This window comes from Pseudorca crassidens, chromosome X, assembly GCF_039906515.1.
Source record: "Pseudorca crassidens isolate mPseCra1 chromosome X, mPseCra1.hap1, whole genome shotgun sequence".
NCBI classification, from domain to species: domain Eukaryota; kingdom Metazoa; phylum Chordata; class Mammalia; order Artiodactyla; family Delphinidae; genus Pseudorca; species Pseudorca crassidens.
Window position 1 is genome coordinate 112751199 of NC_090317.1, and position 18574 is coordinate 112769772.

At 38.6% G+C, this 18574-nt stretch overlaps 1 protein-coding gene across 3 annotated transcripts in view; it reads right to left on the bottom strand.

Moving 5' to 3' along the window:
• The window catches only part of POLA1 (DNA polymerase alpha 1, catalytic subunit), a 305701-nt gene that overhangs the window by 166689 nt on the left and 120438 nt on the right, over nt 1-18574 (bottom strand). For all 3 annotated transcript variants that reach the window (XM_067723410.1, XM_067723408.1, XM_067723409.1), the window contains exons 27-30: nt 10120-10152; nt 9300-9392; nt 7865-8070; nt 5911-6043 (exon numbers count right to left, since the gene is read on the bottom strand). In XM_067723410.1, coding sequence (XP_067579511.1) covers nt 5911-6043; nt 7865-8070; nt 9300-9392; nt 10120-10152 — 465 coding nt within the window. The remainder of the gene's footprint in view (nt 1-5910; nt 6044-7864; nt 8071-9299; nt 9393-10119; nt 10153-18574) is intronic.

Here is an 18574-nt window from a genome sequence, read left to right on the forward strand (position 1 = left end):
TGGCACATGAAGGAAAAAATAGATTTTAAGAAAAGATGACGGGGCAAGAACATTCCAGCAGAGGGAAAAAGCAAAAGTTAAAAGCAAGAGGTGAGAAAAAAAAAAAAAAACGTCTATTGGACTGGAACTTAATATGCACAAAGGGAAGGGGTGGGTTTCAAAAGACAAGAGGAAGGACAGGGAATAGGGTGCTCCATGTCTAGATCACCTAAGTGTGGTCTGCAGACCCCTGAGGGTTAGCGACACCCTTTCAGGGGGTGGAGAAATCAAAGCTATTTTCCTAATAATACTATCTGCACTGGTGATATAGAAACAAAGGTCAGTAAAGGTGCTGACGCCTTATAAACATGAACCTGGGCAGCAGCACCAAACTGTACTAATACTCATTGTATTCGTCACCATGACACGCTCACAGTTTTTTAAAGTTCTTGACCCTTGAGTAGAAAGCTAATATTTTGTGTGACAAAATGGGAAGTATGCCCAAGGCACATCTACAGCATACTCAAGAACGAAGGATGCTCGAGGAAATGCATTTGTGCAACCATTTGAGTTGCAAGCTAAACTAGCTGGCTTTCTCAACCCAATTTTTATTTGAAAGAATGGCAGGCCAACTACTGTTATTCTAACTTGAGTACCTGGCAGACAATCACTCAAAAAGAACCAAGCGAGTCTGCCACTTCAAGGAAAACACCTGACAGTATATATTGCCTATGATAATATTGAAGTTATCAAGCACCAATCAGAATTTTGGAAATTCTGTTTCCACTCCGGTGAGCTTGACAGCTTTCCAATACCTAAAGACTCTTCTGATGAGTAGGAATATTTTAAAATGTGGTTTTTGTTAATATACAATGAGATGTATCAATATTTTGGAAGATCTGTAAAACTCAGGGAACCAACATTTAATAAATTACAAGTGCATAACATCACACATGGGTAAAAGATCCATTCAAAGCACCGCACAGATGAAAAGATTTTAATGTAAGAATATGAAAAGTTCATTGATATGGTTTCCTATTTCCACAATACAAATAACCTTGCAGACAATATCACTTCTAGAGTACTGGTGTAGAATCAAAGAAGAATACACACAACTATCTTTAAAAATTACTGAAATACTTCTTTTTCCAACTACATATTTGTGTGAAACTTGACTTTCTTCCTATGCTTCAACTAACACCACACGTCACAACAGACTGGATGCACAAGCAGATATAAGAACGCGGATGTCTTCTACTAAACTAGACGTTAACAAGACTTGCAAAATAACACCATTCCTCTGGCTAATTTTTCTTTGTTTTGAAATATACAGTTATTTTTCATGAAAAAATTTTATTTTTGTGGGACTTCTCTGGCGGCACAGTGGTTAAAGAATCCGCCTGCCAATGCAGGGGACACGGGTTTGAGCCCTGGTCCGGGAAGATCCCATATGCCGCGGAGCAACTAAGCCCATGCGCCACAACTACTGAGCCTGTGTGCCACAACTACTGAAGCCTGTGCACCTAGAGCCCGCGAGCCACAACTACTGAGCCCACGAACCACAACTACTGAAGCCCGTGCGCCTAGAGCCCGTGCTCTGCAACGAGAAGCCACCACAATGAGAGGCCCAAGCACCGCAACGAAGAGTAGCCCCCACTCGCCGCAACTAGAGGAAGCTCACGCGCAACAACGAAGACCCAACACAGCCAAACATAAATTAATTAATTAAAAAAATTTTTTATTTTTGTAAACATATAATGGGTTTACTGATATTTTTAAATAAACTAATAAATGCTTTTAAAACTTCTCAGTTTTAATTTCTAACAGTAAATATCAACATAAGCTACATAAACAAAAGCTCTTGCAGTCCCCAACTATTTTAAGAGTGTGAAAATGTCCTGAGATCAGGAAATTTGAGAACTACTGTAGTAGAATAAAGCAGGTCGTCAAACATGGCTGCACATCCCCCTGTTCTATACACTTTCTAAATCAAACACTCAGTGTAGGAGAGTACCTAGAAGCCTCTCTAAGTATTTAAATCTTCTCAAACCTGCATTATGCGAAGTCTTGATTGACTTGGACGGGTAATACTGCATAGAAATTTTAATCAATATAACTCTACTTAAGAAAACCGTTATCTTCTTCAATTGACTATACTTCAGTGCAATGTTAAGAAATTCTGAATTTCATCTGACATACTTTCCAATTATTAGATTGGGACTATTTGGGGATTTCACAGCCTAGTTTCAGAAGGCTTGATTTTTCAAAAAATGCTTCCTGGTGGTTTAGGCTCAAGTTAGCCAGGGCTATACAAATCAGTTGTGAAGTATTTTGTGTTACTTTATGAAACATATTTAAGCTAAAATTGTGGCAGTTCAGAAAAATCACACACAGTGTTTTTCAGTTGCACTTGGCAACAAGGGCTTAAATCTTCACAAAGGTAAATCTCACCACTTCACCCCTCCACCCTATGCTAACCTCCCATTTTCAAGCCCACCAATACCCACAAAATCAATCTAATCTAATCTAACCTAATCTATATCTTATCATAAGACCATCCACAACCAGTCACATACATGGACTCTTCGATTCCACTCTCCTTTGCAAGCGACAAAATGTAAATACTGATTTACTCACAAGTTTTAAACAGTACAGGTATTCAGACAAATGTTAATTAAGACAGTCACTCTTGATATATAAAAAGCTTAATGTAAACTGACACAGGAATAACTCTGATATAGAGAGCCCTTTCATCAGAATTGACTCTACTTTCATCGACACTAAAATTCTTCTTCTTTACTGAAAGAAGTATAAGAGCATGTGACAGTAAATATGTTTGCTAGACCATTAACATCTTGAAAATACCAACCAGGTTTTGCTTATCCTACTTTATATCCCAGAACCTAGCACTGTGCACATAAGACGTACTCCATGTTTGATGAATGGATGATTAAACAGGCAAAGGAATTCTTTTAATGCTCACTGAACAACTATTATTTGCCAGCTACTACGCCAAGTGAAATGGAGAATAAAAGACAGTTGGTTTCAGTTCTGCCACATGAAAATATATGCACATCCCGAATCACACTAATTATTAACTAGTATTGTTAGTAATAATAAATGTCACTTTAAGTTGATAACTATTGAAGCTGAGTGATGGCTACATGGGGGTTCATGATGTTCTTCTCTTTACTTTTAAGGTTTTTTTTAAAATTTATTTATTTATTTTTTAATTTTTGGCTGTGCTGGGTCTTCGCTGCTGTGCGCGGGCTTTCTCTAGTTGCAGCAAGCGGGGGCTACTCTCCGTCATGGTGCGCAGGCTTCTCGTTGTGGTGGCTTCTCTTGTTGTGGAGCACGGGCTCTAGGTGCGTGGGCCTCAGTAGTTGTGGCACGTGGGCTCAGTAGTTGTGGCTCATGGGCTTAGTTGCTCCTCAGCATGTGGGATCTTCCCAGACCAGGGATCAAACCTGTGTCTCATGCATCGGCAGGCGGATCCTTCACCACTGTGCCACCAGGGAAATCCCTTGTATAAGTTTTAAATTTTCGATAATAAAAACTTCAAAATAGCAAGACTGCACAATGTTCCTGAGAACGCAGGGATGGCCAGTGTGTCTACGCAGCTAGGTTTCTCTGCACACTAGTAACACTGTGCCATCACCCACAGGAGGAGATGACGGACTGGGCCCACTACCCTAGGGGACACGTGCTCAGTGTTCTTTTGCCAATAATGTGGTCATGTTTGGACTCAGCCTTCCAAATTCATGCCTGGAACCCCGTGCAACAGAGGACTCACATTTCTAAGAAGGTAGACAGTGTCAGGTATTCAATCTGCAGAACCGATACAAAAATTGATCAAAGCAAGACTGAAATAGTAATTCTTACTTATGCAAATTTTTGAGAAAGAGACAAAACAAAATCTGAAAGGAAACCACTTTCAAACGTCCCAAGTGATTCCATGCCAACAGGCATGCACTGCATCACGTAAAGGGAAGAGCTAGCGTCAAGGCACATGTCCTCTTATATTACTTATTTCTAATTTTTTGTCCTTTTCATGTATAAATGAATGCCTTCTTTTGTGACATTAAAAACATCATTGTTAAGGAGTAGGAAACAAATGACTTAACTAAGAATAAATACAAATCGTAAGGATACGCATAGAAAACATTCATTCTCTCTAGGAATCAAAGAAATGCAAATTAAATCCAGCGGTAAAATACTGTTTTGTATCCATTTATGGTAGCAATGTTTTATTTAAATATCACCAATGATATTATCACCAATGAAATGTCACTTCTATAGTACAAGGAAACCTGTGGTGAAACTAGCACACACATTTTGTTATTATCAATTAGTATCACTTGTACAAAGCAATTTGACAAGAGACACACAGATACTCAAATCTTTTGACTCAAATATTTTACTTCAAGGAATCTAAACAAAGGAAGTAATTCATCCAAAAGCAATAAGACAAACGGGGACTTCCCTGGTGGCACAATGGTTAAGAATCTGCCTACCAATGCAGGGGACACGGGTTCGAGCCCTGCTCCGGGAGGATCCCAAGTGCCACGGAGCAACTAAGCCCGTGCACCACAACTACTGAGCCTGCGCTCTAGAGCCCACGAGCCACAATTACTCAGCCTGTGAGCCACAACTACTGAAGCCCGCACACCTAGAGCCCACGCTCAGCAACAAGAGAAGCTACCGCAATGAGAAGTCCGCGCACCGCAATGAAGAGTAGCCCCTGTTCGCCACAACTAGAGAAAGCCTGTGCACAGCAATGAAGACCCAACACAGCCAAAAGTAAATAAATAAATAAATGTACTTTTAAAAGATCATATAGTAATTTTTAAAAAAGACATGAACAAGATGTTCAATACAGTTATTAACAATAGCAAAAATAAATAATGTAATAATCAAGCAAAAATTTTAATTAAAGATGTAGCAGTGAAATGTAAGATTAACATAACGATTTTTAAGGTTAATACAGAAACGTGGGAAAATCTGTATACGTTAAGTGAAAACAAATCTCAAAATAATATACACTGTAATTGCTACCATGTAAAACTGTTTTAAAGAGTAAGGTAATGTGCAAAAATGACTGGCATTACTTTAGCATAGGGGTATTTAGAACGAGTTTTAATTCTAAAACTTCCATTTAATGCCATCATTAGATTCTGTTTCATTAAAATTCTTTTTAGTATGAGTTTTGACAACAAAATTTATGTATCACAAAACGGGTAAAATGGTATTTGCAAAATTACCTTCGGAATCTGTAAGGATACTCTGTTTAAATGGAAAAACAGAAATCTATAACCTAACATCTTGTACTACACAGCACTTTGGGAAACCAAGATTTTCTTTTTCAAATTAGGTAAGAAAAAATATTCCCTATTTTCAACAACTAAGACTATCCATAAAGAGAAACTATTTATATAGTTTAAAAAAAAAAAGCACAAGTGCTTTGAATATACAGAAAGCGCTGGCACCGCCTTAATTCTAAATAACAACGTCTAAAAACGCCTTCTGATTATAAGTACCCCTCAGGATCACCTTCTGTAAAGTTACACAAACACACGCTCTCTGTCTAAGCTTACAGGCCTGCCCCCCAAACAACTGTAACTTAGGACGACTATGAATAAGGCAATACTCCCAAGTCCCTGAAACATCAACTACATCACTCCATAGAACCTCTGGACACGAGGCTTCCGTGCGGAACGGAGAGAGAAGGCCCCAACTGCAGACAGGGTAGTGTCTGTGGCTGGGCGAGGCAGAGTGGTATGCTAACGCGCAGTCTGTGAGATAGTCGTTAAGCAGCTTTCATCGCTAGCTAGAATTTATTTCAACTGCAAGAATGAGGTGGTTTTTCAACTATCTGAAGGAGGAGAAAAACACATGGCAGCAGCTGGATTCAGCAATAAATGCTACATTTACCTTGTTAATTTCAAACTGGCTCACTGGGACACTGCCATTTAGCACATTTTCTCCAATTTCTATTAACCTCTTCTGAATGTTTTCCACTATGGTGTCCCGGCTTTGATCCGAAAGTATCTGGCCAATGACAAAGCTGCAAAAAAAGAGACGGATTGATTTTTTTAGTATCATACTTTACTAATAAGGAGAGAAAGGAAGATAAGTGCCATTAGACTAACATGTGGACAAGAGCCACACTAAAAGCTAACATGACAGTTAATGTCCAAAAGCCCATTACTATTTGTTTTCTAACATTAACTCTGTCAAAGGTTTATCAACCTTGGAACATCAGGTTTGCCCTTAAACACACAGACCAGCCCCCTCCCCCCCTTTTTTAACGTAGCAGCTAAGGCTTCCCATTGCGTGTGTACAGAGAGCGGTATGAGTTCCATCATATTTTTATGCAATTACAAAAATTCACAAGCAGTTGTGTTCTACTCTTAGGAGAAATTTGAGAACACAAGTATTTCACTCTCCTCATAAAGCACCAAGATATTATCTCTGCCCGAGATGACTACAAGCTAGGAAAGTAGGAATATGAAGTTCTTTATGCAAATTTTTTAAAACTCAAAGATTCCAAAGTTTTCTTTCTTCAGCTTTATTATATTTTTCAGTGTTCTCTAACCGTATTGCTATGCCTCAAAAACGTCATGTTATTCTATCAGACCCAAAAAAAAAGAGAAAAAAAGAAAAAGAAAAGGAGTAAGGAAGCCAATATTTTATCCATTTCTGAGAAAATGCAGAGCGAGGGTTTGACAGCTGCATTATAATTTGTCAGAAAAAGAACCCTGACAAAAACATTTGTATGGCTTTAATTACTAATACATTTCTAACTCAGAGAAATTTACTTCTATTATGATGCATCTTTTCTTAGAAAACACAAAGCTGAAGAGAACACTCTAATCGAGTCTATACAAAGTAGTTTCATCTTTGAGTACATTTGGGGGCAATGAAGCATTTCAAACTATATTTCATAAAAGGCTAACAGTGACCCATACTCAGATGATCAACTCTGCCTAATCAAGAGTAGTTTTGCAGAAGCAACAAATGCTCAGTCTCCCAACTTAAAAGCAAGAAGAAGACTGGAAAACAAGGAAAAAATGCTGACATTCAGCAATACTAAAATTAATTTAAAATTTCACTTTAAAGAAAAAAGTCCTTCTATTTTCACAACTGTTCAGGTTCACAAGACAGGAATTATCTGGAAAGAGGGTACATAAACTACCTAAGGATTCGTCTTTTTTAAAATGGGTGCTTTATAACTTAATGTGACCCTAAAAACAAACAAATAGGTCTTATTATCACAACCTTCAGTCCCAGATGTAAAACTAAGGGGTCGGTCATGACATTTATGATTTCTGAGGTACATACAGTATTTGAGAACTAGCACTTAAATTCACCTGAGATTAGTAAGAATCTTTACACACAAATGATATGGGCGGGAACAAAGTCTCACTACATGGCCCACTTTGAATCCCAGAACATTTTAAGCCACAACACGGGGACACCTTAACAGTTATGGCCCTAAGGAGGCGCTAGGAACATTCAGGAGTACAACACACTGCACATTCTAAAAGAAACAGTAAAGCAAAACAAACCAAAAACAAGCCAACATCGATGAACCCAACTCTGTAAGCATCTAAAATGTGAAGGCTTACCCTCACCATGAGTTAAAACTTGTAAGATGCATCTTATAGCAAGCATTTCTTACTGAGCGAGTTTGGCTTTTTCTAAGTTTTAACCCATCTGTAAAATTCCACTCCAAATCAGTAAGAACTGTTAATATGCAATGATAACAATAACAAAAGAGAAGTCGTGTCCTTGTGCTTGGCAGAATCAAAGTGTTCTCCACACTGTTAACGCTTCAATTTTTTAAAAAACAAACAACAAAAGCAAAAATGAAAACTGAACTCACTTTCCAGTGTCTTTAGCAAGATCACACCAATCTCTTCTAACTATATCTAATCCTTTCACCTCCTGTTTGGTGACGTAATTCCCATCCACTGTTGGCTCAACAACCAGAGCAGCGTACTTCTTTTTCTTCAGCAGTAGCAGGGACTTGAAAATGCCATCAATGTCTATTTCAAGTAGTTTATACAACTTATTCACTTCACTTTTCACCTGTGAAAATTTCAACCATTAATGCTAGCTTCTCAAACATCTAATAGGGAGAAGATGAACATGCTGCAAATTCCCAAGAGTTCATCTAAACAAAACTAGAAGTCACATAAGACTAGAAGGCATTCATTCAGGTTATATAGAACACGGTATTATGCTTGGTATGATGCAAGAACTTTGAAAAAGCACAGGGACAAAAACAGATAAAAAGATAAACAAAGAGACAATAATATAACTATATCACCCCACTCAACCAAAGGACAAAATTGGCAGTGTCAGCCCCAGGAAATTTATGAAGATTATGAAATACTCTGTTTCGAATCTAAAAACTAAATGCATAAGTACTTACCTTCAAACTACTGAATTAGAGATTAGATAGTCCAACAACTAGATACATGGCCAGTAAAACTTTGACTATTAAAATAATGTCTAAGATCTCCCTGTACCTCCCATAGCACCTTGACTTTAAGCAAATAACTACCTGCTGAACAAATAAATGAAACAGCCACCTGCTCTTTATTGATAGGGTCATGGCATAGACCATCACCTCTAGGGAAAATGCACAACTTTTCAAGGTCCAATGAGTACAATATGCCAAGCTTGCTCTTAAGTAAAGACTACAGTTCAAATTTCAAGCATTTTAGGGGGGGAAAGGCAGGAAGCTGTTAGCTTGTAAGATGGTACCTTAGTTTTAGTTTATTGGGACAATATCTTAACATAGCAAGTGCTCAAAAAGCACTTGCTAATTGTGAACTGCAATTAGGAGGCTACAAATGATTACTTTTAAATGTCCCTTTGACTTTTCAAATATATTTTAAGTACTCCTATAAAAATTATAGATATATGTATATATGTTGGTAGGTACTTATCCATATCTATCACTGTATAAAATGCATCTCAATACTACTAGAGACATAATTCTCCTTAAGAATGACAATGTGATAGGTACTAATGTGGTCACATCTTAAACTTATTAAACTTAGACTGTTTTCAAAGGTATAACATATCCAACACTTAAGGAAAAACCAATTTCCTTTGAATTTTGCCCTCAAAACAAACAACTGGAGTAGAGGTTAAGAAATATAACAGAGGATGAAGAATGGAAGGCACTAAGTTTATTATTATTTTCAGAAGGACACAGATGTACAGAAACTGGAATTTATGAAGTTCCATGTTAGAAACAGAATTCACAAAAGCAGGTTAAAACAGATAATTTTATAAAATTATCTCACCTTGTTTCCCAATTTAAACACTTCTTCCAGATTGGTGCTATTGGTGTTGATCATAATTGAATCTGTATCTCCATAAATAACTTCAAGATTCATCTAATGAAAAGCAAATATCATAAAAGTTAACAACAAAAACACTGTGACCATCACGCACCCAGTGAAACTCAAGATTTTCCATACTATAGAAACTACAGGTTCCGGATGATTTTTCAAGAGTTTACGTTTCTTCTTACCCATATTGTCACTGCACAATCAAAGACTAAGCCTCAATAAACCAGAAAGGCAAGCACTGCCACATTAAGAAAATCTCCCTAATTTTCTTATAAGAGAGTGGAGTGGCAGGGGAAGTATCTAGTTTCAAAAAGATAAGAGACTAGGAAAGGGGGGTCTACCACTGTCCCACATGTTTCGTGGTCATGGCAATTTATGAAGCAGAAACAAAATGGGTTTTTTCAATTCAGGGGCACAAATCCATATTAAATTCTTAACAGTTTCAAACAGTATTTAGTAGAATATGAAGTGTCAAAAAATCAATCATAACAAACAACACTAGAGCACGTACAGTATAAAGGCCTGGAAGTAAGCTCTAATTAGCACCGTTACTAATTTGCTAGAAACACTCACATATAGGCTTCAAGCAGCGGCTAGATCATATCAGTGTTAGTAAAAGAAAAAGGCTATAATGCATTAGGAGGGATTATAAATATAAACTAGGCATCCTAAGAAGTCATTTCCAGTCTGGGTTACAATTTTCCTTGAATACAAAAACGTCACCAGGTATGATATCTAAGAATCACTGTATGATGAAAATGCTCAGCATTACCTTCTGCACCATCTCTTTCGTATGCATCAAAATCTAAATGAAATAAAAAGTCAAGATTAATGCATTATATAATTACAAAAACCTAAATATATGCTGACAGAGATAGGTAACCCAATGATTTGTCATTCCCATATATTTTTAAAGCTCTTGATGGTTTTCTAACTACAACCCTCAAAACAACATCATCAACGTAATCTAAAAATCAGTTTGCCTCTACACTGACTCTTAGGCAGAGATACGTGAGCAGATTTGCTGTAAAGATCTATGTAAGATCTATGTAAGCAGATCTACATAAAGATCTATCTTTAATAAATATGAATAAAATACCCTGTTATAATATGGCATAAAGGCAAACTATTCTTGCTATTAATATTTAAATAGAACTACATGGCTAACAAAAAGCTTGACCAAGCATTTCAAATCCAGCAATTCTTACGGTATTCAGGATCTTAATTTTAAAAGTTAAAAAAAAATATGTAGATCTTTACTATATATCCCTGGAGCTAGTACAGTGCCCAGTGCAAAGGTGGGGCTCAATAAACATTCAGTAAATAAAGACAAACAGATATAGTAGATAGTATCTGTAGATAGGTCTGTCCCCAGGCCTACGCAGCTGTAAGACTACAGACATACAGGTTATAATGTAGTTGTAAATAAAACAGACATAAATTATCTTGGACTAGATCAGAAGTAAAACATATTTTACAAATGAAGGCCTCTTCAAAGGAGTAATACAACATCCTGAGCACTCAGTATATGTGTGTATGTGTAAAATATATGGGCAAGACGCTCTGCTATGAGCATCTCGTGCATTTCTTCATTTCATTCTCTAAGGGCCCCAAGACAGCCACTATTAATACCGTTATTTGTTAGATGCAAAAAACAAAGAGAAGAGAATTAATTTCTCCTAGTAAGTGACAGAGCAAAGATACGAACCCAGGCGCTCTGACTCCAGAGCGTGGGGCCTGAGTCACTGCACGCTATTCTTTCTAGACAAGCACCCATCTTTCAAAGCATCAATCTAAACCAGAAGTCACCCTTCCAATGACCCAGATAGAAGATTTACTTCATTTATATTTCTTTTCCCTACCTCCAAGAGTCTTTCTTGTCAACTAAGCTCAAACGTCATGGTGTTTCTGTCCTTCTTGTCCTTTATATTACAGATCCCTGTAAATCCTGGCCTTTGAGTGTCTTTTATATCTACCCCTCACGTTCCATTTCCATTGCCCGCCTCCTCTGTAGTACTGTCTCCCAATGTTGTGCATGAGTTCAGTGTCATATGTTCTCGGGAAAGGAAGACCTTCCCCTGCCCTGGGGGTGGTGAATACTGATCAGGCTAACCAATGGTTTCCATAGTGGCTGTACAGTGGAATCACCCGGGGATCTTTTAAAAAAATGCCAAGAGCTGGTCCCAGCAATTTTTTTTAAACAGCTCTCAAGATTATTCTTATGTTGCAGGCAGGGTTAAGGACCACTGGACTAAGATAGTCATGGTAATCCCAATCTTTTTTTTAAGATTTTTTTTTTGATGTGGACCATTTTTTTTAAGTCTTTACTGAATTTGTTACAATATTGCTTCCGTTTTATGTTCTGGCCTTTTGGCCGCAAGGCATGTGGGATCTTAGCTCCCCAACCAGGGATTGAATCTGCACCCTTGCACTGGAAGGCGGAGTCCCAACCACTGGACTGCCAGGGAAGTCCCTGGAAACAGTTTTTAGCTGACAGTTTGTCCCCTACCCAACTAGACCACAAGCTCCTGGAGGTCACAGCACATGTTTGCGCTTCACATCTAACAGGCACTCGAAAAACTGTTGGCTAGTTGACTGATAGGTCTCATAGTAATCCCAATCACTCTTCTACTAGACACTAAAATCCAGTTAACTCATAAAAAACATTCACTCTCTTCCACTTCATCTTCATTTATTAACATATAAATTACAGGGAAATGCACTGTGGGAGAATACCTGACAATTCCTTCGGGAAAAGGGCAATAATGAGATCAACCCAAGTCAAGTTAATCATAGTGAGGACAAAACTACTTATCATGAGTTCTCTTCACCCTCTGCCCCTTCCACCTTGCTAGGCTTGGCTTTCCTCATCACAACGGACAACCCCACAAGGTAAGCATTCCCTGCTAAGTACACCACCTCAGGAGCAATCTGTCAACCTTTGACTCCAATTCCATATATGCACTAACGGATTTCTTCTGCTCTCCTTTTGCACTGTGAACCAAACCTACTATATCATCCCTGAGTGCACCTCCAACATGAAGTGTCAACGTTCACCTTTCAGATCCACCACCCACCCTCATGCTGTCCTTCCACCAACTCACAACCATTTCCACACACAATTTGAGGGCTGCTACTAAAATGAGTTCCCCTTTGGTGGCAGAAACCTCTCAGTGGATGCTTTGCAAAAAATGATAGGAAACTAAGCAAACTATAAAGACTATACATACTGCAACTGCTTTTTTCACCTAATACTTTATTTTAGAGATTATTCCATACCCACACATAAAGAGCTGCCTTATGCTTTTTTAACGACTACATAGTATTCCATTGTACGACTCAAGCATGATTTAACTAGTGCTCTGTTAATGAACGTAGGTGGTTCCTAATCCTTACCTTCATAAACACACTTTAATAAATAATCCTTATATACATGTAATTTGCCAATCTGCCAGTAATTAGATAAACTCCTACAAGAGGGCTTATTGGATCAAAGGTTGTGTTTTTACATTTTTGATAAATATAGCCAAACAGGTCTCCAAAGAGGTTGTACCAATTTCTGACAATACTTTTAACCACCATCTTTCCTGTGGGTTACCAAACTCTTATTATTTAGCAGAGGCCCTGGTACATGGTAGCTATTAATGAATATCTGTAGAATGCTGAATGAGTAATCCAGAGGAGTAGGTGCTATTATAAACCCCATTTTACAGATGAGGAAAACTAGGCTCTACGATTTTGCCCAAAGTAACAGAGCTAATCAACAGCTTGACCTGGAAGCTGGACCTTATGTCTCATTTTCTTTTCACTGTGTTTCACTGCCTTGTTAAAAGGCCCATACCACATGAATGTTCTGGAAGCCAACAATCAAAAACTTATACATTACAGATATTTTCCCCATTAAGGAAATGCATTTAAAAAAAAAGCCACAGGTATCCTGAAAGGTCTACTGGACACAAGGTACAGTGCTTACAAGATAACCGTTCATAAGTTCACTTCAAAGTGACAAGCCTAATATTAAAGCTACCCATTCTGACAGAAAATCACTTTCTAAGTGCCAGCAGCTAGAACACAGGGCTATAAAGGCTTGCTAAAGTCATTAATAAGGCAGCCTGCAGTTATCTCATTTCACAGCAACACCTGCATATTTATCTACTCATTACCAATTGGATGATGGAATTTTTTCAAGCACATTTCAAAAATCTGCCAACTTCAAGTGTAAAAAAATAAACTTTGTGGTTAATTTTTCCCTTAACAAAGTACAGCTGTTGAGAATAATTGTTCAAGATCTTACCCTGTAATGTCAACTGCAGCAGAACAAAGAGTATTTAATTAGCAAATCTATCCAGTAATTCAACACCTATTATATAAAATGCCTTCGTGATTTTATTCAGGATAATTTGCTAAGAGGGTTATTACTGACATTCAGATGGAATTTAAAATTCCTACGCAAGTCGAGTCATAATAGCAGTAATGATCTCCCCAATCAGGAGATTCGGTGTCACACAAGGCTCTTGCAATGCAGCAGCCGATTTCCTGACTTCTTAATTCCTGGGCTCAGCTCAGCGAGAGCCCTTCATGCCGGTATTTCAGTCAGCAATACATCTTTAATGGGACTCTATTAAAATAACTAGAACAAAAATGACTTTTTTTTTGGTTAAAAAGAATGACAGCACTGCCATCATATCAATCATTGCAGGCTTTGCAGAGCAGTGCCATTGGGGGAAAAGAGGAGGGGGAAACAGGAAAGGAGTGGGGCTGGGGGTGGGGAGAGCAGTCATTAAAATAACACGAAAAGGTGTTTTAGCCCCAGTCTGAGCCTCTGAAGACTGGGGAAGGATGGTGAGGACTAAAAAGGAAATGTGAAGTGTATTTCAAAAATTGCTTCCTAAAGAAAATAATGTGTTCAGGACCACACCCATGATGCGGTTTACTAAGCACGAAGCATGTTTGTCGCACCAGGATAAACAGCAGCAGCCACCTAAGACCAACCACGACTGAGGTGTGTGGTTACAGGTTCGCCTAACAAGGCCAGGGTCTTTATTTTTTGTTAGAACAGAATCCTAGTGTTTTGCCATGCATGCATTCAAAGGTTATAAAATGATTTTAATGGTATTACAGACTAAAACAGTGCCTTTTTTTTTTTTTTTTTTTTGGCTCTGTTGGGTCTTCGTTGCTGTGCGCGGGCTTTCTCTAGTTGCAGCGAGCGGGGGCTACTCTTTGTTGCGGTGCGCAGGCTTCTCATTGTGGTGTCTTCCCTTGTTGCAGAGCACGTGCTCTAGGCGCACAGGCTTCAGTAGCTGTGGCACGTGGGCTCAGTAGTTGTGGCTCGCGGGCTCTAGAGCACAGGCTCAGTAGTTGTGGCTCACGGGCTTAGTTGCTCCGTGGCATGTGGGATCTTCCCAGACCAGGGATGGAACCTGTGTCCCCTGCATTGGCAGGCAAATTCTTAGCCACTGCACCACCAGGGAAGTCCCAAACTACTTATTAATATTAAATGAGAGAGAAAACACCAATTTCCCACAGTTAAAAAAAATAAAATTTCAAGCTCTTACTCCAAAAGCATACATCTATTATAGTAATATCTACTAACAAGAAACCCACTTTGATATCTGATGCAGAAACTAAACAAAATGGGAATCTTCTAAGATAAGAAAATGCTGGGTTAAGGTCAAATTCGAAACAAATAACGCACGAACAGAATGACAAGTGAAATCTCAAATGGCTTTAGGATTCTTCTGTTACTGATGACATAAAATTAGAAATAAACTGGAAACTTTTTGTAATACATTAGCATAATAGGGGTAGCAACATGAATGGTTTTGAAGGATGGGGAAGAGAAAAGTAGAAGAAATATAAATATTATGATATTTGGTAATCCAACCATTATCTAAGCTTCCCCTATTCCCAGTTTCAGCAGTTTCCAAGCAGGACTCGGTGTTACTCAGTTCTCCTGCTTGGCAAACATCTTTTATTTCATCTTCATTATATTAGATTGCCTTTTTCCTATTTTCCTATTCTCTGTTATTCTTAGATATGTGTCTTGTCTCTAAGATGTTCAGGGAGCAAGGGCTATGGATTTAATAAGCACCCTACTTTCTGTATCCTCCATTCCCATGACACTGGGCTCTCTACTGCCTCTAAACCTTAGCTTTACGTTCTTTAAAACTGCGATACTACTACCACCTAGTTCCCAGAGCTAGGTGGTAATAAGAAGAACTGTATGCTGAAAACATGCTTTACAAAGATAAAACGTTATACAAATATGAGTTAAAAAAATTAAAAAGTCAGGGGTCTGAAATCTGAGTACTGGTTTAAAACTGCCAATTACTAGCTAAGTGATTTGCGAACAAGTTGGTTTCCCCCTCTAGGTCTTAGCATCCTCATTTATAAAATTAAGAGGTTGGGATTCCTCCCAGATCTAAAAATCTAGAATCCAAGCTTGACAAGTAGCAATATCTCTTCCTTATATATGGCTGCTTTGACTTTGTACCACATTCATTTCTTTAGTGTTATGAAAAGGAGGCACTAATATATCCAACAAAAATAACTATCATTATAAGACTATATTGCCATATTCTAGGTTGCTTCTGAAGGCCACTTGGTCGTAAAATAACTAGAAATACATAAGCTCTCACGAGTTGTCTGCATATAACTTTATGCACTTCATTTAAGTGGGTGGGCACATTTACAGTATATAAAACATCTGACACCTTGTCTTGAGATAACCCTGCTCCCCTGCTCCGGGAGAATACATGCACACCTACACACACACACACACACACCTACACACACACACACACACACACACACACACACACACACACACACACACACACACACACACACACACACACACACACACACACACACACACACACACACACACACACCAGTGTTTCTCGTTCTCATGGAAGGCTGGCCCTGGCCTCTACCCACTAGATGCCAGTAGCATGCATGCACACGCATATGTGTGCACAGACACACACATACACTCTTCAGTTGTGACCAAAATTTTCTCCAGATATTGCCAAATGATTCCTGAGGAGCATAACTGCCCCTGGCTGAGAATCAGTGATATTATACTGATAACTCAACATTTTCTCTCTCCAGGCCCATATTCAACTGTCTGTCCCACAAGCATTTATTCTAAATCCCAACCATCTCCTCCAAACCTTCACCAGCTCCAAACATAATAAATGGCCCCTCCAACTAAAACATGAAGTTCCTTTATTTTACAAGGAACTTCACACCACAAGAAAAGCCTCTCTGGCCTCCCCAATCCAATGATACTAATGAGAATGTTAGTCCAATGTAGTCCCCAAATTATTCTGTGTAAATCACAGCATACAACTCTATTAGAAAAGGTAAGATTAAGAAACTATAAGCAGGGGCTTCCCTGGTGGCACAGTGGTTGAGAATCTGCATGCCAATGCAGAGGACACGGGTTCGAGCCCTGGTCTGGGAAGATCCCACATGCCGCGGAGCAACTGGGCCCGTGAGCCACAACTACTGAGCCTGCGTGTCTGGAGCCTGTGCTCCGCAACAAGAGAGGCCGCGACAGTGGGAGGCCCGCGCACCGCGATGAAGAGTGGCCCCCACTTGCTGCAACTAGAGAAAGCCCTTGCACAGAAACGAAGACCCAACACAGCCAAAAATAAATAAATAAATAAATTTATTTTTAAAAAAAAAGAAACTATAAGCAAATTATAAGCAGAGATCATGTCTTTGCCATTAAACCTAACACAATGCCTGGCATGTAGCAGTAATTCAATGCATATTTATTTCTCAGGCTCTAGTAAAAGGAGGCAAACCCAAGTGGTCCAGCGTGAGAAGAAGAAAAGCAGCAAAGCCATGGATTGATAAATGCACCTCCACAACAACAGGACCCTAAAGCTGGTTACAGGAAGCAGCTATTAAACCCACACACAGCACACATTTAAATGCTAGCTCCTTCCATGCAAGAAATGAACAGTAAATCATTTTAATTCCACCTTCAAATACAATGCATGTTAAATAAACAAATATTCACTCAAGAGAAATTAATTTCTACCCCAGTGATAAAGGCCCGTTAATTATAAACTTGACTGAAACAGTGTACCTCTCCCATACAACTCGTTTCCAGATAAACTGATTTTGTTTTAAATCCTTAATTTACAACATAACCTTGTGATAGCTCATGTGTAAGGAATATAAAACACGTTGACTAAACAAAGCTTTCTGAAAGGTTTCCCCTCCCCAACAGACACATTTAATGATATTTACGAGTATCTTTCAATTACTGCCGTAAAATCTGACAGGGCCCTAATTTTGATCTAAAAAATTAAAAAACCGCAAACTACGGAGCTGGATATGTGAAATGAAAACTGAACTTCTCCCTTGTCTTCTAATTGCTTGCCCCAAAATATTTACTCATCTTGTGGATTTTTAAAAATCCACTTTACATTTTGACTTTTAAAAAACTGTTTTCACCTTCAAAGAAACCTTCCTTTCACAACATTCTTATGCTCTATTCCTCCTCCACTCCAACTTCCAGTCTAGAAACTCACGTCTTATATGTTTCACTTGCATATATGTGCACTATTGCCATACGTGGGATTATACCTGACACAGGAGACTGGAGAGCTTGTAGAGCTGGTTTTAAAGCAAACTTGAGCCAAATCTACTCACAGACACAAGAGTTCAAGTACGAGCCTACATTCTTAAATATTAAATTCTCAGGGGGAGAAAAAAAATCCCTCAGACAACAAGATTGAAACTAGAGCAGGAGATGTTAACCTAAGGTCAAGAAATCTGAAAATCCCCGAAACTGTAAGGAGAAATTTGAATGTGTGCCTATATGCATTTTTCTAGGAAAAGGGTCCATGTGTTTCATCAATTTTGAAATTTTGATTCACTTAAGTATAAGTATCACTGAAGATGTTCCAATTAGCCATAAAAATAGAGCTTTCCGATTTCCTGGAATTCACACAATGTCCATGAGACTAGAAAAACCCCACCCACAGGTCTTGCCTCTTGCTTTGGAGCTGGGTATTTTCGGCCCCTTCAATGTATTTCCCTCACAGAAAAACACAGACATGTCAAAAGGCACCAAGATTTGGTTCCCTGATTGACTCCTCACATAACTCATCTGGGGGGCTTATGAAGACACGGCCAAACTATGTCTGCCCTGTAGCGAACATCGGCACTCAGGCAAGTTTCGCACAACCTGATGAAAACTGACTCCA